Here is a 26,024-nt window from a genome sequence, read left to right on the forward strand (position 1 = left end):
AAGTGATACCGATTTAAATGTAGGCGATAGTTAAGTTTAATTTTTTTTTGTATTTTTTTACTATGTTAAATATATATTACAATATACAAGTATTACTTATATGTATTTTTCTTTTACTTCGTAGGATTCCATTTTGATAAAATGTATCAGTGTAATAAGTCCGACCCTGTATTCAACTATACCTAGAAGATTAAATCCGAAATTTGTAAAGAACAGTATACATGAATGAAGCCACTAGATATGTACAAAGAAACCCTTTAAATAGTGTTAATATTATAAATTAATACATAAATGTTTTAGTTATAAATAGATTTACGTCATTGCAACGCAAGACTCCCAGGGGTTGCCACCCAAGGGAAGGTGTCTCTATGGGTGTTTGATAGCAACTAGTTGCTGAGTGGCTATCACAAACACCCACAGAGACATTTCCTTTTTGGTGGCAACCCCTGGGAATCTTGCGTTGCCATGATGTAAATCTGTTTATAACTACAACATCATTTAAATTTATCAACAGATATGTATTAATTTACAAAGTTTACAACATCTAAAGCGTTTTTTAACCACATATTTAGTAGCTTTACTCATGAATACTTGGTAATTGCACTGATGATAGTCCGAAACCGTTTTGTGATGTAACCCGAAAGGGCATTTTTAAAGTATATGTGCCTTTTATAAAGGTTTTATTATTAATTAATTAAAGATTTTATAAATATAATTATTATTCAACTATTGAAAACTTAAAAAAATATATGAAGTTGTAAGATGCATGTGTATTTGTATAATATTTGCTGACATATAAAACCTACATAAAACGCTAACTCTCAATATTTTCTTGCAGATCTGGAAATCCAACTCAAGTGTAGTAACTCTCATGTCAGTTGAAAGGGATACGTCAGGTGAATTTAAATGCGAAGTTAGCGCTGACGCTCCTTTATTCCATACTGAAATTAGAGTGGCAAGACTGCTCGTCGTGGGTAAGTGAAGTTGTCAACACCATTTTGTGGGCTATAATCAATGTATTTGCTACGGATTATTTCAAAATTATTTTTACTGCTTTAGTAGTACTAAATGGTATTTCATACAAAAAAACAGATGATTCGTGTCTAATAATTATACATTTTATTATAAAATTTATACATATAATATTATATTTTATCTATCTATATAATCATAATAATATAATATATATTTTATGATAAATCTAAATTTTAAATTTTAATGGAAAATATCATGACAATATTTTATATAAAATTTATATGTAAATAACCTGCAGTTATGTCTCAATAAATATTTAAATTACAACAAATATTTATGTGTGATCTTTCTAACAATAAAAAACATATATTTTTTAATATAGTATAATAGGCGAGAGTGGGGGAATATCGACCAGCGTGCAAAATCGACCAGTTTCAAATCTCATAAACTTGGCGCCATATGAGCTAAATGTACCGATCGACCGAGAGATTTGCACATACCTCTCACCTTTATATTTTGTACATTATTGTGAAACTGTTTCTTGGTATGTGGCTGGCGTGAATATGTTGATATATCTAAAAACACAGTTTTTCAGGGCATTGATTTTAATTTTTGACAATTAGGTGTAAAAAAGATTATTAACTTTTTTTAGTTTAGTATTTTAAATATAAGTTATTTTAGTCGATTTTTCCAAATCTGGAAAAGAGTGGCATTTCCTTTGGTTATTTTATAGAAATCAGACTTGTCACATTGTTTACCTAGTATGTACTTGTCAACTTATTGACCATAAGCAACTTACTCTAATGTAAATAAATCTGATGAAATAGAGTAACTAGAGTATAAAAATAGAGAAAACATACCATCATATAACTTTGAACTTACGTTATTTGATAAAAACTCCACTAATCATAATTTAATTATTTCCCATTTTAGAAAAATCCTAAGTCGTTATAAAAAGTAACTCCAGAGAAGGTCCTTAAATTCTAACTATCTAATGTTAGTATTATCTATACAGCTGAACTGTATGCTCTCTATCGCGCTATAGAACTAATCAATCTGACAACAAACTGCAAATATATTATCTTAACAGACTCACTTAGTGCCATACAAAGCATCCGATAACTGTATCCAAAAAAACCGCTTTTAAAAAAAGATTAAAACGGTCTTTCTTCAGGCTTATATCAATCATAATGAGATAAATTTCGTCTGGATCCCATCCCATATAGAATAAAAGCCAACGAAACTGCTGACCATAGTGCGAAAGACGCGATAGTAAGTGACGTTTCCTAAATCGTAAACACTTCGGTATCAAAGGATATAAAAGCTTATATAAAAAAATCAATCTTAAGTGCGTGGAAAAATAAATGGAATGTGTCGAATTCAACATTAAAACAAGTGAAACCCAGCATAGAGACATGAAATGTGTTACCTAAGTCAAGAAGCCAAGAAATAATAGTAACGCGCCTCAGACTCAGACATACTAGGTTAACGCATGATTACTTAATTAAAAAGTGCGAACCGCCGTGATGTGAAACGTGTAATACGACGCTAACAATAATGCACATACTATTATATGTGAATGTCCCTCCTACAATCAACAACGAAGTAACAACCAGATACCTGGAACACTTCTAGAACCTCTAGGTGCAGACTGTAACTTTAACAATACTCTGAATTTCTTGAAAGACATTAATAAGTACCAGAATATTTAATAAAACAAATTGTAATGCAGTAATTGTACTTAATAAAAAAAAGATTATGGTCCAATTTAAATTTTGTTCTATTAATTTGATATCTATAGATATTAGATATATCGCGGCTTTCGAAGAGTTGTCAGTATATTCACAATGAGTATATCAGTAAAATGCAATATTTTGACTTGTCAAGTTATTTATGCCAGCCACGGATATACGTATTAGGTATTTGTCCATATACTTTCAAATTCACGAACATTCCAATTTACGAACTTTTTAAACCACCATTTTTTATATTATTTTATATTTTCTTTTTTAATTACTTCTGCAAAAGCTTATCAGATATATTCTTATCAGATTTAAATAATGTATTTAACTATCGTATCTCTATACTATTTTAAATTTTTATCTAACCAATAATACTTAGAGATTTTAACACATTACGTTTGCATCTCCACTATTAAATTTTTTGATACATAATACGTTGTGTAGTTTGAATTTGATGTTTACTTAGTATTTAAAAAAAATACCTGTTTCCGTCTACTGCTCATATGCATTGCCCACGTGAAACCCCAAAGCCATTACATATATATTATGGTATGGCTAATAATATAAAGTAAACAGGAGGATGGCTTAGTGTTGATTTTCGTTGCTATAATGCAGCAAGGGTTGTGGAAAACCAACATTGAGATGCCATGCAAATAGTTCACCTGCTCTACCTACTTATTACTCTAAGTATATTTGGATATTATCTAATACGGATCTGTGTTACAGCTTCTTATAATACGCCACTGGCACATGATTTACTAAATATTAATCAAACAGTTGAAACAAAAGAAAAGAACATATACTATTTAAATGGAAATATAAAAATGTGTAAAAGATTGCAACTAAAAATGTTTAAAAAAAACAAACGTTGATCTTTATGAGGAAGACATCATAAAAAAGGCAGTTCACACCTTTACAATGATTCATGGCAGCAAACCTACAATGTCAGCACTTTACTACGCTGTTAAGGATTATATTAATTTCCAAGGGAAATTATCGTCGTTCATAAAAGTGGTACATAGATTAGATTTAAAAAGACAAAAAACCAAGAACAACAGAAAAATACTAATGAAAAAAAAAAAGAATATTCGAGCCAAAAGAACAGAATACAAAAAAAAATGTAGGGCAGAGGGTTATGATATAATGAAACGTATATCCACAGAAGTCAAACAACATCTAAATCATGAAATAATTGTTTAAACAACTGTTTGAAGGCACCTGTTGCCAAAGGCCAGAGGTTAATTATTGTACATGCAGGAAGAAAAGACGTTTTGTTCCAAATTGCCTCCTAATCTTCAAATATGGTCAGCGTACTGAAGATTATCTCAACGATGTGACCTCGAGTCCATATTGGGTACTCGAGAATAGTCTTTCTCGAGTATTCATACCATTTCGGAACCTAAACTGCGTCTCGCTAGTATCCTCCTCTAGCCTTTCTTATATTCTCTTATGTATTACTTTCAGCAGTACTTTTAAAGTATGACTCATAAGGATCAGTGTTCAATATTCAGAGCACTCTTTTGCTGCTTTGGTTATAAATGCTTACTTCAGCCACTCTTGTGGTAATATTCCCGTATCGTACACCGTGTTGAATATATCTGCCAATACTTCCGAGTTATCCTCTTCCACTAGTTTTAACAGTTCTATTGGTATTTCGTCTAATCCAGCTGCCTTATTGTTTCTAGAGTTTTTAATAGCATATTTGATTTTATCTATCGTGATCTTCTGTCTGTCTAAAGGATTTAATTCTTGTATTTTCTGCATTTCACCTCTTTCATCTTGGAAAACTTCTCTAACGTACTCCTCCCCTTGTCTTAATTTCTCTAGTAAATCTATTTGTAGCACTCCTTTTTTGTCTTTTATGTGTCCTTGCTGTCTATTTCGACCCATTTCAGTCACTTCTCTTATTTTTTTGTGCATATTTCTCATATTTTGTTTCTAGTTCTTCTATCTCTTTACATTGTTTCATCAAATAGATTTCCTTAGCTGTTTTGATTTGTTCTGAAGCTATTTTCTTGTGGCATTTTAAATTAATTACTATTTAAATGGGAATAAGCCACAATTAAAGGTTAAAATACATTTATTGACGTTTCAATTTCCACTTCGGAAATCGTTCTCAAAATATAAACATTAGTAAATTAAACAAATTTTGTTTTTGTTACTTAGTGAAAAATTCTTCTAATAATTTAATTTTATCTGACTCATCTATATTGACAATTCAGACATACATTATACATTTTAAAGTAGACGACTTTAAAATGATATTGCCAATATTGTTGAGTTGCGTTCCTGGGACGACTTTACTTATAAGATAGTTCATTCGATTACATGAAATCAACTTTAACTTGAGAATATCCGTCAGAAAAAATCATAACATGTAATTCGTCTTTAAAAAGACAAATACATGCCATGATGACAGTAAAACTCTCCTGTTAGTGATTCCATAGTAAATTATGAGGGAAAAACCAGGAAAAAAACCTCATAATACTATCCCGACATGGTAAGTATTTGATCTTGCATTTAGTTTACCTTCAATAAATACCAAATTCCGATTTTATATGTTTGTTATTTAAAAAATATATAAATGATGCATTCTCCATATGTTACTGACTTACCAATAATGGTATTTTCCTTTTAATAACTTCCTCTTTCAATATGGGTAACCAGATCCTACTACATTCTGCCGAGGAATTCGCGACACAATTGGTCTCATTTAGCATAATTAGAGCCGCTTCTTTGATTTTTCTCTTTTTACCATCCGTTTCTTTTAGGACTATATTTGAATCATTCCATTGAACCCTATGTTCATTATCCCATGCATGTTTACATATTTGAGATCTATCAAATTCTCTATTTTTAATATAGGATTGATGTTCACTTATTCTAACATTTAATGGCCTTGATGTTTCACCTAAATAAAACTGATCGCATTCACAAGGTATTTTATAAATGCAATTCTTTGTCCTTTCTTGTTCATTGTTAGGTTTGGTTTTGGACAAAATAGATCTCAACGTGTTTGTTGTTTTGAATGTTGTTGAAATGTTGAATTTATTTCCTATCCTTTTAAGCTTTTCCGATAATCCTTTTATGTATGGTATTGTTATTTTCCTCGTATTATTCCTTGTATATGCTGTAGGATCTCGTTCTAAGTTGTTTTGTTCTATTCGATCGATTGTTGAAAATTCCTTATTTATAAACGATAAAGGATAATCATTCTTTAATAAAACAGATGTTAACAAATGTTTCTCCTCCAAGAACGAATATAATATACACTCAGGTGTATAGAAAACCAACACACACCAACAGATATTTAAATTTCAAATCAAATCACAATATTAATATTAAAAAGGGAATCATTAAATCCTTATACGATAGAGCCAAAATTACTTGTTCTAACGAAAATTCGTTCTTGGAGGTTCAAATAACTAACCAAACTAAAACGTATAGATGCATCTATACGTTTTAGTTTGGTTAGTATAATTCCACTTCCAGTACCTTTACGTGAATTGCAACGCCGCCAAACAAGCAAATAATTTATATTTCTTTTGTTGTTTATTTTATACCTAGTACAATATTCTCATTAATTTTTAGTCCCATAGAATTTCGTGCTATTCAACAAAATTTGCCCCTGTATCTTGCACTTAATACTTTACAAATCCTAAACGGTAATAACGTACATAAGTAGCTTTCAGTGCGGTATCTTTAGAAACCCCCTAACTTGGCGTACGTAGGTATACACACACGAGCTTTCATCGTCGTATTTGATAAATTACCTTGTTTGTGTGGTTAACATAATTGATTGCCTCTGTTCATTGACGAAGATCACTTCAAATGTTGCAACAATGTCAAATAGACGAAATGGCGAACGCTAATTTCTACGAACCTCAATTACTCGTTGGGAACATAACGGTGACATAGTGAGCATACGTTTAGGCAAATAATTCAGGTAGGGCTACTAACTACATTTTGAGTGGTCGTCGGAGTGGAGTGATTATCCAAATATGTATGTTTGTTGTAGTTTGGGAATATAGATTTAGGTCGCATCAAACATAAAAAAAATTATCAAAAATAGTTGAATTTTTTTTTATATATTAAAACATGTTTTGGAGAAAACATGACAGTTTTTTAAAATCCCAATAATGCCTACCGTATCTTATGTAATACGCGAGACACTGCTACACATTTCGCCATCTATTAGTAAAAAAAAAGTAAACATTAGTTGTTTTTACAATATAGGTTACAGAGTAGATGTTAGAGGGTAACTGTTTATCATAACATGAGAAATTTATAACCGCTTGGAGGTGAAGGGTGATTAGTTTTATGCTAAGTTTTCTTAGGTTATATTATAGTTCACTGGTTGCATTTTAGGAGAGTTTGTAGGACTTTTTCGACTAATTTTGTAAATCATCTTCACTTTGAGAAAGTAGTAATGCGTCGTCTGCATAGCAGATTATTTTAACTTGTTTTTCTCCCATTTGGTATCCTTTTTTAGTTCTTACTTTTTTTATTATTTCATCCATAATCAGGTTAAACAATAGAGGGCTTAGGGAATTTTTCTGTCTTATCCTATTGCGAGCTTCAAGCTTCAATAGGGTCGGTTAGTTCTTCTACTTCTACTTTTATTGTGTTGTTTTGGCAGATATTTTCGATCTTTTTGATTATTCCTAGCTTTCCGGCCTGAAACCTTGTTGTTCTGATACTAGTTGTTGTTGATGCTGTGTTGTTTTTTTTTCTATTCTTTTTTTAGATTAGTTTTAATAGTTGTTTGGTCAAATTTGGTTCTCCGTATTTTAGGAGTTCGTTCGGTATTCTGTCGTCTCCTGATGATTTTCTATGTATTAAATTCCTTAATGCTTTGATTACCTCATCATTCTCAATATTTATTTCTTCGTTTGTCGTCACCTCTGGTGTTGGTGGTTCATCATCGTCACCTTTAGCAAATAGAAATCGAAAGTAGTGTACTTATCTTTCCTTCTGAATGTGTTTCATTTTTATTAGTTCGTTCATCTCTTTTCTTTGTCCTCTGATCGTTCTCCATATTTCTTTTTGTGTTCCGTAGAAGTCGTGTTCCATCTGTTTTGACAAGCTTTGCCAGTGTTCCCTTTTGATATGTCTAACTAAAGTATTAGTTTAATTTCTGAAACGTTTATAGTGGTTATATGCCTGTTATGATTGTTGTGGATTCTTTTTTTCTTCACTTTTTTGTCTTCGCCTTTTCTCTAAACCATACTGTTTCCCTTTTTAATATGTTAGTATTTGTTACTTTCATCTCTCCAAGTGATTCTGTTGCTGCGTTAATTATGTTATTTTTGATTTTTTCCCAGCTTTCCTCGATGTTATCGTGGTCTAATATTTCATTCCCAGCAATGTTTTCTGATATTCTTTTTCTGTATAAGTATTTCGTGGATTCCATATTTAGTCGTTCGACTTTGATTTTTGTTTGTGTTGGCGCCGCTCTCTTGGGTATGAAGTAACTACAACGTTAAAGCGGTATATTATTGCGTAAGTTTTATTTTTTCGTATAGTTAATAGACCACCAAATATGAAAAAGCCGCGAAATGCTACCCTTTAAAGGGTTGGGTTTTTGACAAAGGGTGAATTTGTCTCAAAAAAACAGCAACGTGCGATTTTTCTTTTTTGCCCCTTAACTTCTTTTTACGATTATATAGATATAAAGGTAACAAAACCTGTATCTATAGTCTACACAAAAAAACTTTTATCGTTCTTCCTCAATACAACGTTTGGTAGATGTCTCTAATTATTAAATATGTCCCTATAAAGGTTATTTTTTTTTTATATCAATAAAGTTATTTAAAAGTTGTTTCTTTCTCTTTTTTTAATATAATTATTAAAGAGAGTGTAACGGTTATTTCTGCCTACCACATTGGGATCATTATAGAAGGTTGAAAATCGGGGACAGAAATTACGGGGCTAGAGATAGGGTAAGCAAAACAAACCAAACCGTTTGCGAACGGCTACTTAGGGTTTATTTGGAGAGCTGGGTCATGGATAAGTGAATAACAGAAGGACTGAACTACAAAAATGAAGTAAAAATATGTACTTACATGAATCTCCTGGAACAAACAAAATACAAGAAGGTTTTTAAGTTATTTAGAATAAGGACGCTGCTTACAAGAATCTTCCTTCTGGACGAAAGAAAGGCTCTTCCTTCCTAAAAAATATAAAAGAGGGTTAGAAACTTTGTTTAAAAGAAATAAACAAATTGGTCTAGGGAAAAAAAATTAAATATTTATTGTTATCTCACCCCAAACAGTTACAAATATAAATTGTCATAATAAAATACAAAATAACAAAAAACAAACTTACTATGTTACTATGAGTTTACAAACTTTAGAAGTTGGAGATACTACAAGAACTTACAATTGTTAATCAGCGATATTTTGTAGCAGAAATAAAGTATTACAAATTTAAAATATCTTTTTAAATGGAACTATGCATAGAGGTTAACCTTTAAAAAAAAAACAAAAACACAACAAGATCTCAATTATGATTAGGTATGTATCAACTATCAAAAAAATAGTGCTAACTGTCATATGTCAATACTAAATCTTAAAACTTTGGGAATAATTATTATGACCGCTTATCCACACCCTAACATTTATGATTATGATTTCACTTATTACAATTTCTCAACTTGTCATGAAAGCAATTATTGATGAAATATGTCTATTTTTACTTTAAAAGTTCAACAAAAGGAATTTCACTAAATGTTATTTTTTCTCCTTTAAAATTTCTGGGGTGGGAATTGCATTTAGATTCACTGCCACACAAACAGCTGCGGAAATATCTGGAATGACGACCAGGGACAAACAAAGTGAGAATGGAAGTTGAGACACTGAAACGCAAACTTTAAAAACTCGGCTTCTTAAAACACCAAACACAATGAACCATGTGGGTATCCTTCTAAGTCGTTAAAAACGCCGTTTTACAAATCTCTCAGATGAGAGACGGCATGAAAATAAAACAGTGACTATTCTTATCAAAACTGACACATTACATTGAGTATAATTCACTTTTTCTATCTAAAGAAATCTATAAAATATATCCCAAACCTAACTTAAATTCACTTACTGCACAATTAACTGCCACAATACTACACATTTTACCATGAAAAAAAAAGGGAAAAACGAAAATCGATTACAAGTTTAAAGCTAAATTTTGACTGACACTAAAACCATCTGCCTTTAACAGCGGCCTTACTGAGAGTAACTTCATAATCCTCAAAACTCAAGTAGATATTTATTTAACGCGCAATAATAAGCGGAAACAACTAAAAGAAATACCGAAAAAATACGCAACTATGATATATAACCAAACTTTAAAATGTGTTTAATATCAACTCGGCGACGCAAAAATTATTGAAATAATATTTCTGTGTTTTAACATATACAAGGTAATTTGAAATGCTACAAATGCAGACAATTAGTTCAATAAACAAAAAATGACAAAAATAAATATTATTTTAATCTAGGATATATTATAATATATAAGAATAATTATTTAATTAGATTTATAATATTATAATATAATTTCTAATTCAATAAATAATAATAATAATAAAATGGATTTGTTTCAATGTTACAATTATGGTTTTAACGTTAACATAGAAATATTAAAATTTTTAGGAAGAAATGGATTTAGGGCTTTTTATTTTAAAGTTGGATGCTGACATATCAGATTCTAAGAAGCCCTAACTCCCTCGTATAGGCAGTTAAAGCTTTTTTACTTCAAAATTTAACTAATTTTATACATACTGAACATAAAAGGTTTACTGAAAATACAACTTATGTTTTTAAGAACTGTGTAATATCTAAAAATGAATAGACATATAAAAATTTGAAGTTTTATGAAATAATTTAAAACTAAGTAACATAAGGGAAAAATTGGTTTTATGACTCATTCAGCGTCAGTCAATGTTAAATAAATCTGGCTCCTCTGACTCTTAAATGGTTAACCAAAATCCACGGCGATTAGATGGCATAAGAGGACACACTTGTTCAACTATTTTTTTTTCTTAGCTTTATTAAATCCTCTTACTCCTTTAGTTTTCGCAGGTATTGGAAAGTTCTTGATATATTTAGCTTGTAAGAAATTTACAATTTTGGTATTAGATTCTTGGTAATCAGTGGAATATAGTAGATTTGTATTGCCTGCTTAGCTATTATTTTTAAAATGTCTGTAACATGCGGAACGCTATCATTGCCATGATGCTTAAGTTTTGTCTTGGAACTGTAGTCTTTCCAAGCGAAAAATCCTCACCACTAAGCTCCTTTGTTTCCACTTTCCTTAAGTTTGCTTCCTGAACACACTTAACAAAATCTTGGAAATCGTACACTTTTCCACTATGCTTCATAGCTAATTCTACTCGATGGTGAAAGCAGTCAGCAGCCATAAAAGTGTGACCTGGTTTGAAATAAAAAATATCAATGGCGTCGACAGAAATCCAGAAATCCAGAAAGTCCAGTTTTTATTTTTTGCTAAGTAATTGTCCAGGCAAATACAAATATGTTTTACATCTCTGAAATAGTAAAAAACCGAGTAAAAGGCATTTTGGATGTCTTCCTTTTTTCTTCCACTTATTGCCTCATGCCACAATACCGCGAGAGGTTTGGTCTTACGTTTAGTACCAATAGGTACAAAACTTTCATTAAATAATACAATTCTTCGAGTAAACACGACTTCTTTAAAGGAATCCATGAGTGGCAACATGATGACTTTTTGAAGATCAGCTCAAAAGCACATGGTGTCATTGGAAAACTGTAGTTCTGTATGCTCTTTATATAATTGTCTTGATTCTGTAGCTTTTGAAATATGACTCTTCCAACAGACGTAAACCAAACAATCTGATGATAAGTTTTCCTGACTGTGGTCTTTATTATGTTCTTTAAACTTAAAGCATATGCCACATTCTTCATGACCGAGTTTCCTGAATGATATATTGAGTTTATTAACAACTTTTCTGTGTTAATCGTAAGAATAGTCGTCACAAAAGTTTTCACTTCGTCTAAAGTCATCATACATCCTTTGAATGGTCACATAATTTGGGAGGTATCGGCGATTTGGTACATGTTCTCTTCTGTAATGAGCAACACTTGGGTTGTAACTCTCTATATGATTTTTAATGCCACGTCTGTCAATTTTCTTATGATTAGAATGCTTTTTCCTTTTGTCGGTTACACCTGACGCCTTACCTGTCATTGTATTTTTGTCACCAGATGTAAGGGTATCATAAATAACTGAGTTATTTTCTTTAGAAAATCCAAGAGTCGTTAGAAAAAATGTTTTACATACCCTGACGCCTTTTTGGTCATTAAAAAAATATCGAAATAAATTGTATTTGGTTTGCGATATACCTACCTCGATATCTTTTTACTGGGAGCGCAGTGACGCATAAAAGGATACATTTTTGTTCCAAATCTCGTCGTTACTTTGCTGTTGCCACTCTTGCGAAAATTTTATACGACATGTGTAGCGACATTTATTATCACAAAGATCGCGCGTGGGATGATCTTCTTTCAACTTCTTTATTCTGTTTCGTACTTTTCCTTTTAAAGTTGTACTTGTTTTCTTCCGTATCCTTTTATTTCCTCTTTTTGTAATACCAAGTTCTTCATTTTCTCTATCTGGTTCTTGTTCTAAATCTAACTGCTGTTCTTTTTCTTGAGGTTTTTAATTATGAATTACACTATTGTTTACAGTTTCTATTTCTCTTTGTACTGGATCATTTTTACCTTGAAAATTTTGGTTTAAATTTGATGAATTAAAAACTTTTAATGTTGTGTCAATAAACTGTTCTTGTGCTTCGAATTGTTTATTTTCTGTTTGTATTTCTTCTGGTATAACCGTGTTATTTAAAGTTTCTACTTTACTGCTGATTGGAACATTTTGAGATGGAGTAAATACCTCAAGTGTTGTGTAAATTAACGTATTTTCTTTTTCTTGGTTACATTTTGAAAAATTCTGATCTGGATTATTTAAAAGTTTCGCAGGTTGCAGAAAATTTAAGGAGTCCATATCTTCTTCAACCACTTGATAAGCAGGTATTATTTCGGTTTCAAATTGAGCCTCTATAGTTAAGGAAATTGCACTATCATCTGCCATTGGTTGCGGATCTTTAAGTTGGATTCAGTCTTATTGAGAACATCAATGAGTTGTTGATTTTATCGTTCAGACAACATTGATAGCATTAAAGCTACTCTTGATAAATTACGTCTAGGTATCATTGCTTCAACGTTTTAAAATGTCCCTGTAAACCTGAAATACATAAAAAAATCGTTAGATTTTATGCGAAAGATGAACTGACTAGCTCAAAACAAATAACTAAATCCATGTTATAATTTTTGTTCTTCTTCTTAAAGTGCCTATCCGTTCCGGATGTTGGCGATCATCACGGCTATCTTTACTTTATTTATTGCAGCGCGGAATAGTTCAGTGGTAGTCGTGTTATACCACTTTCGTAAATTTTGAAGCCAGGAAATACGTTTTCTTCCCGGTCCTCTCTTACCATTTACTTTACCTTGGAGAATCAGCTGGAGAAGGCCGTAACGTTCCTGATTTCTCATTACAGTCCTAGATATTCCAACTTTTTAGTTTTGACGGTCATGAGAATTTCACATTCTTTCCCCATTCTACGCAGGACCTCCACATTAGTAACTCTGTCAACCCAGGATATACGTAAGATGCGCCTATAACACCACATTTCAAAAGCTTCGAGCCGATTCATAGATGAAACAGTCAGTGTCCATGCTTCCATTATGTAGAGCAGAACTGTGAATATGTAGCAATTCAATAGACGGCATTTTGTTTTTAATGATATGTCTCGACTGTTGAAAATGGTTCTTATTCTAACGAATGCTGCTTTTGCTTTTATTATTCGCTGTTTAATTTCTGTTGAGTGGTCCCATTGGCCATTTAAATTGGTGCCTAGATATGTATATTGCTCGACTCTTTCGATATTCTGTTGGTTGATTGTAAGATGAGCGTTTAGTATTGGTTTTTTACTAATTGTCATAAATTTGGTTTTCTTTATGTTAAGAGCTAGTCCGTATCTGTTGCTGACTTCTGTTATGCGATTTGTTAATATCTGTAAGTCATTCAGATTATCCGCAAAAACTATAGTGTCATCTGCATATCTAATTTTATTCAACCATTCACCGTTTATTAGTATTCCTTCCGCACAACCGTCTAAAGCTTCCTTAAATACCCATTCAGAATAAATGTTGAACAACAATGGAGACAAAATACAGCCCTGTCGTACTCCACGTTCTATTGCAATTTTATCAGTTAACTGGTCTTCTATTTTGATTTTGGCCGTTTGATTGTAGTAAATGTTTCTGATAATTCTAAGATCTTTGTTGTCAATTCCAATTCCTTGCATTAGAGTTAATTATTTGTCATGTTTTACTCTGTCAAATGCCTTCTGGTAATCTATAAAGCATACGTATATGTCACAATTCACATCCCTGCATCTCTGAAATAGCACCTGTACAGCAAAAAGGGCCTCTTGTGTTCCCAGAGCATCACGAAATCCGAATTGTGTTCTTGTTAGTTGTTCCTCACATTTTGTATATATTCTTTTGTGAATGACCTTTAGAAATGTTTTAAGTAAATGGCTCATAAGGCTTATAATTCTATAGTCTTCGCACTTTCTCGCATTGGGTTATTTTGGAAGATTTATAAAAGTTGACACGAACCACGCTCGTATCGTATATACTGTTAGATATATTTGTTAACCATTTTATGCCATCATAGTCCATAAGAGTTAGGAATTCTGAGTGAAAATTATCAGGGCCTACTGCTTTACCATCTTTGGTGCTTTTGATGGCATATTTTACTTCTTCGACTGTAAATGGTGGTCCAGATTCGCAATTGGTGTTTGTTGTAATACCAGTGTTACTTCGTATATCTTCAAAAGTTTTTTCTACGTATTTAATCCAAATATCTCTTTTATGTTCCAGTAATATGTTTCCCTAATTATCTCTCAGAAATCCAGTGTTCTTGTGTTTATATAAGCCTGCCGCTTCTTTAATCTTTTTATTGAGGTTAAATGAATCATGTTTTTGTTGTAATGGCTCTATCTCTGTACACTTCGAGCTAAACCAATTTTCTTTTGCTATTTTAATAGCCCTTTTTATTTCGTTATTTATGTTGTTGTAGTAATTCTTATTATCTTTAGCGTTTCTTCTGTCTTCCATCATACATAAAATCTCCTCCGTCATCCATTCCTTTTTATTTGTTCTTTCAGGTTTTAAGTATTACTCTGTTATTTCTTGACTTACTTTGTGCAAATTTTCTAGTTCTACATCTGTGTTATCTGTTTCTGTACGGGCCCATGGTTTTTCTGTACGAGCCCACGTTTTTTCTTTTAGGCGTTTTTGTACCTTTTCCTTTACTGTTTTATTTTTCAGTTGGTTAATATCGTACTTCATAATTTTTGGTCTTTGTACTTTCTTTAAACTAAGTTTAATTTTGGCTATAAGTGGAAATTCTTTAAAAATATTAATCCAAACTAACGGGAAGATAATCTAATACTATGAAATTTTTTAAAGTGAGAAATAGAAACACAACTTTAATTTCTGTTAAAATATCTTAGTGTTTGTGTAACGTTCATTTAATAATTTTTTTTATAAAGTCAGTATTTTTCACCCTTTTTTAACTGTGATTTTAGAAGTTTCATTTTCTGTTTTTACTATATATATATATTATGTTTTAAATATTTTAGCAAGCAACTTTTAAACTGTGTCCAAATTGGTAATATTAGTTAAGCAACAATGTTGGTCAATCAAAATTAGATTTAAGAACCTAGACTATTACATTTTGAGGTTAACGTAGGTACAAATTTACTGATAACTGAATATCTTTAAATACATAATATGAATGAACTTACCTGATTAAATGATGCGCAAAATAAAATGGATATTATATCTTCTTGGGAAAAAGGGACCTTAAAATTACAACTAAACAAAATTAAATCCACATACGAAAGAAGTAGTACTCGTCAGCGTCAAACAATTAATGACAATGAAACTGGCAAGAGCCACGTCAAAACAGCCAGTCACGCCATAACATTTGATGAAAGATTACCGTAACTCCAAAAACTATTCCGCGGTATTTCACAGAAGACGGCCTTAATTCCATATTCATAGGCGTAAGTTGAAGAAAAATAGCCCTAAATACCAATTTAATGTTTGTGGATTTGTTGTACTTTTAGATCTTTTTCGCTACAAAGGGCTTACTTTTAACAAAAATAACACCAAACTGGATTTGGGGCCAATATATATTTCACAATAACTCGTCATTTTGATGGATTTGAGACAATCTAACTACATTTATAGGTGTATTTTTATACGCCGATTTATAAATGACCATAAAAGACATTTACAAAAATGGTGGAGTTAGAGCCTTTTAGCTTATGAGGGCAGAATCCTAGACCGTATGCAAGCACTTGGGCACGACATGTTGCACAAACGAAGCACGACAGATGGACAAAAAATTGCTTGACTGACAGACGACTTCAAAAGAATTGTGAGTGTCGGTACAGAGAAATATATGGAAATATCTGGAGGAGACCTATGTTGAACAATCGACAGATCAGAGCTAATTGCTGATGATGATGATGATTATGATGATAATGACATCGGCCAGAGTTAGAGACAGGTCTTACTGGATCAATTGTCGCCTTTTTTCGTCTTGGGATATCTAATATTGGCAAAAAATGAATCACATAGTCAACAATCTAAATGAAAAAGTTCAAAATTTTTTTTTCTCTTTTCCCTGTTTTTTCCTTTTTAAAGTATCATAAATGAATAACAACGAATGCTATTACATATACTAGCAAGTTGTTTCTGGCACACTTTATAACACAGACTACGTTTAAAAAAGTTACTACGTAATGTACACTTTTTCACCTAAAATCTTTAAAAAACATATTTATTCTTTACTACCAAATCGGATTTATAATTTTTAAAACGGTATAGACTGTATAGATGTATTACTGTAAATATCATCAAGTTGTAAATCCAAAAAGATAATTTTTTGTAATTTACCTTCGGCGGAAAAACCATTCATTAAAAATTGAAAACTTATTAAACAAACTGCCGAATGCAAACACAGAATATTTACAATGTCGATATATCATATATTGATTATATGGATTAACAATTTAAATACCGCCAAAATTCCCGGCCTTTTCAGTTAACTTTTTAGAAACATTGGTAAAATTTATATCTGGTTTATTTAGCTTTGAAACAAACGCTTGGTTTTGTAAACACCAAAATTCGCTAGTTTTTTTTTGACAAAAGCTAAACTGAAAATTTAAAACAATAATATTAATAGAGATACTGGCACACTGGGCATATGTGTGTATTTTGTAAACTTATTATATAGTTTAGTTTTTACATATTTACGACATACTCAAAATTCTAAAAAAATTGAATGTTATCTGCATCAATTATTAGATATCTTTATATTCAAACTCATCATTATTTTTTAAAAGTTTATATGTAAGTATTAAGAATTCCTATTCTGTAATATTTAGCTTTATTTTATGTACCAGTTGCTTAATGACTCTATTTTATCTAGATGTCAGACCTAAAATACTGGGCCTGGCACATAAATAGTTTTTTTTAAGAAGAAACATTGCCGCTTCCACCAAAAGGTTATTACTCAGTAAACAAAACTTTAAATCTGATACAAAATATGAATTGACCTTAGGTAATTTAATAAGTATTTTACGTGACAGTTTTCTCCTAATAAATCTGGTAGAGTATTTGGTATATTGTTTATTGAACGTTTTCCATGGTATTTTGGACACCCAATTAACAAATGGACGACGGTAAGAGACACATAGGTCGCACAGCGGGCGTTCACTGGCCGAAAGTAAATACGAGTGTGTTATTCTAGTGTCTTCTATATGTAGTCGCGTTAGAACTGTTTGAATAAACCGTGTACTAACACTAGTTTTCCACTGTCGTGTATCTGGTTTTAGCGATCTTAATTTAGATTGCGATAGAAACCATTCGCGCTGCCACTGACTCATCACTTTTTGTTTAAAAAACGTTTTGAGATCTTTACATACACTCTTACCTAATTCCTATATCCGATGGGATCCATATAAACTTAGGAGTTATGTGGTTCTCTTGGGCGATTTGTAGTTCAGTTTTTATTAGTTGCTCCAATGGCTGTTTAGGATACAGATGCTGTATTGTAAGAAGAGAGCTGAGCGAGTCGGCGAGAAACAGAGGTTTTGAAATTCTTAGGAGGTTTGCATGTTTTAGGGCACGGTACAAAGCAAACAGTTCATCGGTGAAAACACTTGAGCTAGACAGTAGTTTAAATTTGAAAGTAGACGTTGGAGTAACAAATGCACAACCAATGCCATCAGTAGATTTAGATGCATCGGTAATGATGTTTGTGCAGTTAAGGTAGTCTCGTTCAAGAATCTCATTTATTTTGTTTTTGATTCGTATGTTGTTATTGCATTTTTTGGAGAACTCTATTAAAAAGGTGTTGCAATTTGGGATGCTTATCAACCATGGAGTCGAATGTTGGATGTTACAGTGAAATACATCTGGGATTGTTGTATCAAAATTATTCACAATTGATCTTACTCCTGTGTAATAAGGTTTTCCAGTACGAGGTTTATTAAAGAGAAAGTCAAGATTATTTTTGAAAAAGTATTTTCGAAGAGTGGATGATCCTTATTAGCAGCTACAGAAGAAGCGTGAGAAAGTGTTAAAAGTGCCTGCCTATACTGCAATGATGGTTCTCCAGTCTCGGAATGTAAGCTTTCTATACCTTTCTCCTTTAATGTACACCACTAAATCGTCGGCATAGAGGCGAGCTTTGAGAGGTTTATGTAGTTTGTTTAATATGTTGTTTATGGCAACTGGGAATAGGGTGGGACTAAGTACTAGCCTTGTGGGGTACCGTTTTTTGCAGTATAAAAATCAGAATAAACGTTATTAACTCTTACTTGGAAAGAAAAGTCTTTTAACAAATTTTCGATATAGGCTAAGCAGTATCCTCTAATATCGGATGCGTGCAATTTTTTAATGATGTTGAATCTCCAACACGTATTGAAGGCTTTTTTTATATCGAAGAAAATAGCTATGCACATTTGATTCATTGCTAACGCTTCTTGGACATCACTTTGTAAGTCTACGGTATTGTCTATTGCTGACCGATTACGTCTGAAGCCGTTTTGCTCTGGTAAAAAGAAATGAGATTTTTCCAGTGTCCACATAAGCCGGGCATTGACTATTTTCTCTATTAATTTAGCCATGACACATGTTAGAGAGATGGGTCTGTATGATTCTGGATCAAGTCGAGGCTTTCTGGATTTTAAAAACGGCAAAATTGTGGTTTTTGCCCATATAGACGGTGTAATGTAAACATAGCATGAAAATAAAGAAGGAAAAATTAAGGGGTAATTGGCCTAGAAAAGAGTAATAATTATTTAGGTAATTATTACATATTCCAAATTGATTAAAGAACAAATAAATTCATAGCTGGTGGGTAACATAGTTGATGTATATATTTTTACATTAAACAAAGATTGAAAACTAGACCTAGTTTAAATGTATTACACGAGTCTCAAATATCAGGTCACCACGGTTGCTTAAAAGAAAAAAAACCACGTTTGAAAAACATAGACCTTCGCTGAAAAATAACACGAGGACTCAGTCAGCAAAAAAAAACAATAACTCGACCTTGGTACTACGACTGAAAATTGAGAATACGGGCTCATAAAAAACCGAACAAGCGGGCCAGCGGAGACTAGTGGGAAGGTGGCACTCGAGAGCGCCCCACGCAAGAAGTACGGGAGATCGGACGATACGCAGCCAGTGAGCGCGCTATTTAACTTGACGGGATAGTGTGACGTAGAAGTGCCGGTATCTGAAGATTCGAAAGTACGCGATACCGCGCCGTTATTCATCTGACTAATCTCGAATCCCTGTAGGACTGGAGGCGTATTCTAGGTATATCTAATAATACGGAATTGTCCGCCTTTTAATTCCTTGCTTTGTCTCTTCTCGTCTCCCTCGATATTTTGTAGTATTCAGTCTATTTAATACATTGTACACTCGAAATTTGTTTTTTTTTGTTCTTCCCGGCCGTTACAGGTAGAGACTAGAAGAGATACACATTTTCGCTTATGCAGTGCTCCAGCTTCTAACGTAAGCCCATAGCTTCTCACTCTTTGCAGGACCTGAATCCGAGAAGTCCTTAATCCCCTTCCTCCCAAAATCACCCTACCCTCTTGTAAATCCGCGAGGGCGAAACAAGTCAGTCCAGGCTAGTGGAACCAGTAAGCCTTGCCCCGCTCGCTAAGAATTGTAGATGCATTGATAAGGATATGCGAGACAGGCGTCTTCTACAATGGTGACAGCAATTATTAGAACAGATATTGACGTTGTTGCCAAATTTGATTGAAAATTTGTAGTAGATGTTGTTTTGCTAAGGTTAATAAATGCTTTAGGAATACAACAGGAATATTGTCGGGTCCTGGACTTGAGTTTTTCATATCTTATAAGGAGTTATTTTGTTCTATAATAGTAAGATGTTGAGATAGGGGGTTTTCGTGGGATTCTTCTAGAGACAAGATGGTGCGTTCTTTCTTTAGCTTGTAGTCCCTAAAATTAATGTCGTAGTTTTCGCTAGAGGAATGTTGTTCAAAGGTGGAATCAAGAGTTTTAGCAATGTCTTGTGAAGAAGAGACTGTGGTATTGTTTATTTTAAGAGTGTTAATTGATGAAGAATACTTTATACTGAAAATTTTCTTTACCCTTTTCCAAACTTCGCTCATTGGAGTAGAACTGTTTATTTCTGAGATGTATTTTGACCATGAGGCTTTTTTTTTGAATTTTTTATGATTAATTGGGCTCTAGCTTTTAATCGTTTGAATTCTATTTTACTTTCTTGGGTTTTCTGCCGTTTAAACCTATTTAAAGCTTTTTTACTTTGCTGTATTGCTTCTTTGCAATCCTTTTTCCACCATGGTACTGGATGATGATTGTGAATTTTTTTTGTTTTTTGAATGTAGAGTCCTGCACTTTTTAGTATTAAGTCATTAAAATTGGTGATTATTCTATCGATATCACAGTAATTTATTTCACAGCTTTCTACGGAATTATCAATATATGTTGAAAAACTCACCCAATCAGCCTTTTCTGTTTTCCATTTTAAGACAAAGGTGTCTTTTGGTTCCGGTAGGGTGTTAGTATTGCAGATTTTTATGGGGTAATGGTCGCTGCCATAGCTGAACGACAAAACTTCCCAGGATAAGTAGGAGTTAAAATTGAATCACAGAGACTTAGGTTAATTGCCGAGGATTCTCTTGATGCTGAGTTGAACCTCGTGGGGGTTCCATCATTCAGAAAATTTAAATTAACGTTATGTATTAGGTTTTCTATTATTCTTCCCATCTTATTTGTGTTAGAAGATCCCCATATTATATTGTGTCCATTAAAGTCACCGACGACTATATGTGGTGTTGGAATTTGGTGTATAAGGTGCAGTATATCTGCATAATTTACCTGTGAGTTGAGAGGAATGCAGATATTACATAGATAAAATGACATCAATGAATCAATTTTGATGACTATAGATTCTAAATTGCTTACTACGGGAAATAAATTTGCATCGAAAGATTTTTTTACTTATGTCATAACACCACCACTAGCATGGTTAACAAGCATCCTGTCTTTACGAAAGAATATGTATTATTTAGGACTGTATTTCTGTTGGGGTTTTAAATTGATCTCTTGTAGACAGATTATGCCTGGACAGTTTTCGGCAATGATAATCTGTAGCATAGCCAAGCGATGAAAGAATCCATCGATATTCCATTGTATGATCGAGTTGAATGTAAGAAATAAAATATTTAAATAAAAAAAAATTAAAAACTAAACGATAGCTGCTAATAAGTGCTGGTTTGTGATGCATCACTTTCTAATTCAGAGCCCACCTCTACAAGATAAGCAAATATTTTTTTATTTAAGTTAGTTAGTCTTGATTTTATTGACCTTTCTTTTAAATAGGGACGGATTTGTTTTAATATGTGAGAGAGACCTAGCAAATCAGGAGTAAAATCTTTGATCGAGATTATGGGATTAGATAAGCCGGTGGTGTTGTCTAGTAGGAGGGCTAATTGTTCACTGTTCAGTGGAAATGGTGGTTCGTGATTATTGATGAGGGTTTTGGCTGGTTCTATCATAAATGAAAAGGATAAATCCGAATGCATTTCTACAGGTTTAGTTTTCTTTGGCTTTTTTCGAATCCCTGTGGATTTTGGTGTTACAAATGGGCTTTCTTGAGGTGCAGTGTCAGTTTCTGGATAGGTGACTTCATTTATAGAGCGTCTTGAATGCGTTTCTTTGTTTCCTGTTTCTTCTGTATTTACATTGGGTAATTCTGACTCGGTATGTTGTAAAATGGTTCTTTGGTGTGATAATAGAGGTAGAGTTTGGTTAGACGGCGACATTGAAGGTTGGATAATTTCACTGGCAAAGGAACACGACTGTGTAGGAAGCGTTTCTGTTACAGTTTGTGCAGTTAAATCAGCTATAGTTGTAATATTAGAAGTTGTAGAACTTAGTGGAGTTTGTTGTATTTCAGATATATTTGAAGGTTCGGTGCAGGCTGCTGCCACGTGTCCTGGTTTTTTACATTTAAAGCAGACGTTTCCATCTTGTGAAAAGAATTCTGTGTAGTTTGTGTTTTCGAATGTTATTGTTATGGCGCTTGGAATGGTTAAATTATGAGGGCTAATATATACTTGCCGTATAAAGCTTAGAATATGGCTATAATCGGGAAGATTAGCACCGATTTTTAGAAATGTTATGGGAGTTTTTCAAGAATATTATGTGGAATGGTCGGGCATACGTTTGACATAACAATTCTTTCAGCAGGTGTTATAAGCCGTCTAGCTCTTAAAACTTCTCCTCGGATAGTGATTTGACCATGGTTATCTAGAAACTCATCTAGGATATTTTTGTTGGCAAGGTACATGCAAATTCGGTTGTTGAATAGGCGGGAGGCGAAAATGATATTTTTTGGTAGAATTATATTACCAAGAGGAATTAGGTAGTCTTGAAGCAGAGTATTTTCAATTGCACTAAACACTAGTGCTTGTTCTTTGGAAGGAAATTTAAATTGATTTGTCACTGCTGAGTAGCTTTTTGGTATATTTCTTTTATATTGAGATGGTTCGGAATCAAGTTGTTGTGAATTACTTATATCCATGCTTGCTTCGGTAAAATTATTTTAAAATAACAGGTGTTATCCGCAAGCGTGAGTGCGGCCCTGTCCCCTGATGGGAACCCAACCAGTTCTTATTAATTTAAACCTCTATTGAAAATTTCTTGGTTAATATAATATTATTGGTATATACAATAAAATGTTCGTTATTTGGAATAATTAAGTGAAAAATAATATCTCGTTGGGCACTTACTGCCTTTTTTTATCGATATGCACAACTTTCACAAAATAAATCAGACTTTTTACTTGCACTTTTTGTATAAATTACGATCATAACTAAAACATAGGTTAACTTGTGCTCAGTTAGGCATAAATAGTTCTGTACTTTAATTTACTAGTTTCTTGGGAATTAGCCATAATTGTTGTATAAAATATGTTTATTTAATCATTTCTATTTCCGGTTCGGGAATCATTCTCACAATACAAATCCGAGGTGGAAATCTAAATGTTAAAATATACGTATTTTAAATTAAAATTGTGGTTAATTCCCATACTATCTCTTCTGTAGTTTAAAAATTTAAATACTGTTTTTAAAATTAAGATAGATAGTTTATTGATAAGAAATTAATACAAAAGTATTTTTTACAAGTCAAAGATAAAAAATATGTCAATATACACACAACTATAAATATGAAACATAGATACATTGTTTTAACTTATATTGTTATAATAAAATATTCTTCATAATATATGTAAAAAAGGCATTCACTGTAAGGTAAATCTTAATTTTTGCCTTGAACTGATGAAAATTAAGATCTTTTATTCTAGTTGGCACTAGGTTGTAGAATTTTATGGCTAAACACCTTGAACCATTTCTGGATCTCTCAGGTCGGCCAAATTCTGGTATAAGATTATTGTTGTGTCTGGTGGGATAATTGTGAAAATCTACATGCGCATTGTATTGGCTAAGATTTTGTTTAATGTGCAACAAACACTGCATAATATATACACAAGGGAATTTTAGAATCTCTAAAGTTTTAAAGTTTAGAGATTCTAAAAGTTTAAAGTTTTAAAAGCTCTAAAGGAGTTCCTACAATCTGCTGTTTAACAGAGTCCAGAGATAATATAAACACACTTTATTTGTTGTGCAAAAATTTTAACAATATGACACGAGTGACCCCAGGAGAGTATAGCATAACGCAGATGAGAATGGAAATTACTATGATAAGTTGTTAAAATAATTTCCCTGAAGGTCACTTTTACAAGGTTCCTGAAAAATAAAAGTTGTTTTAGATAGATTAACTATATGTTGTTTCCAGGTTAATCCTGCATCCAAATGTATCCCCAGAAACTTCGCTTAGGTTGAACATTGTGGTAGAGCAACGTTTCCAACACCAGTTTATTTCTTAAAGTAAAATTAACACTTTGTGATTTAGAGTTGTTCAAAGAGAGACAGTTAGTTAAAAATAAATTAAATAATTTTTTTTTAGATGTTTGGTATTGTTTGAATTCGACAGTCAAGACTGTCGAATTCAAAAGAGTGATAGCTTACATAGAAAGTAGTACAATCACCAAATAAAATAGTGTTAATTGTTATATTTTGAAAGTACATTAGATCATTAATATAGATAAGAAATAATATTGGACCCAAAACCGAGCCTTGAGGGACACCAAACAACAGAGATTGTTTTTGAGAAACACACTAGTTGAAATGAATATACTGATCACTATTTGATATGTATGAATCAATTAGTTGAATAGCATCATTAGGAAAGCATTATCATTAGATAGCATTTATATTATGGAAGATTTCTAAGCAGAATACAATGTGTGACACAATCGAAAGCCTTAGTAAGGTCTAAAAACGATGCAAGAGTGTCAAGATATTTTTCAAACCCTTCCAAAATATTGTTGGTGAAATGACCAATAGCTAAAGTTGTTGTTTTATTTTTTCGGAATCCGTACAATTTATTGGCAAACAGTTTATTAAATTCAAAATGTAGAATAATTTAATTTTTTAAAATTCGTTCATAACGAATTATGTATTATGAAACGGAAATTTACACTTAAAGTAAACTTTTAATTTATTTAATGTTCACTTTAAATTGGTTATGGAATCGACCGTTTTTTTATGCTTTTATATTGTTAATAATTGGATGACATTTATGATTCACTTTTAAATTTTGACGTTCGAAAATCGTTACGAATCGAATTTTAGTATCGATTCCTTATTTTATCATTTGTTTTTCTATCTTTTATTGAGAGATATAGCTTAAGTTTTTAATTTTCATTTAAAGTCTATATTTTGTTATTTTTCATGCAGCTTTTAATTTAAACTTGCTTAGAGTAAATATATGATGACTAGAAACGAATTGATCGAGAGTAATGAATCGATATGAAGAACCGCTATTTTTTGACGCTACGCATGACGATGCCATAATGTGGCACTAGTTCGGTAACTCCCGTCTCAGCATTTTACTATAAATAAATAAACAACGCAAAAAATCAAAAAATCTTTTTTTTTAAATAAATCTAATAAAATAAATTATCTCACTAAAGAAACAAATCTCTTCAAAACGTTGAAGTATGAAACAAAGAAAATTTAAAGAAAGATGACAAAAAATAAACTAGAATTTTAGTCAACAGTACAATATTTGAAAAAAAAGGCTTCACCACAAAGGTTTGTGGAGGCTACTCCACAAACCTCACAATCCAAAAATTAATGCTGTTCCAACTTATAAGATCCTGTTTCAACAATACTTTAGGTTAAAATTTGTTCCAGATGTTCCTGAAGATGCACCTGCGTTAAAAGCAGAGGTTCAGAAAGTAGCTCCAGGAGCAACTTTAAGGGCTAATTGCACAACTCCTGGTTCGTATCCAGCTATGAACATAACCTGGTTTCTCAACGATAAAAAGGTAAGTAGAGTATTACTTTTAAAATATTGAAATTCTTTTTTGTATAAATATATTCCTGCTGTCTTATTAAAACCAAAATTATAATTTACTGGAAAAAGACTGTATGACTGCTACACACTTCTTAAATATAGGTCAAGCTACAATAGGTCTCAAAAAAACTTAATATGGTGT

The 26,024-nt window shown here is 32.2% G+C and overlaps 1 protein-coding gene across 4 annotated transcripts in view; it reads left to right on the top strand.

The window, feature by feature from the left end:
* Positions 1-26,024, top strand: part of LOC140439953 (uncharacterized) — a 772,922-nt gene that overhangs the window by 726,072 nt on the left and 20,826 nt on the right. For all 4 annotated transcript variants that reach the window (XM_072530146.1, XM_072530147.1, XM_072530148.1 and 1 more), the window contains 2 exons: positions 839-974; positions 25,720-25,853. In XM_072530146.1, the coding sequence (XP_072386247.1) occupies positions 839-974; positions 25,720-25,853 (270 nt within the window). The remainder of the gene's footprint in view (positions 1-838; positions 975-25,719; positions 25,854-26,024) is intronic.

The sequence above is a fragment of the Diabrotica undecimpunctata genome, chromosome 4 (assembly GCF_040954645.1).
Source record: "Diabrotica undecimpunctata isolate CICGRU chromosome 4, icDiaUnde3, whole genome shotgun sequence".
NCBI classification, from domain to species: Eukaryota; Metazoa; Arthropoda; class Insecta; order Coleoptera; family Chrysomelidae; genus Diabrotica; species Diabrotica undecimpunctata.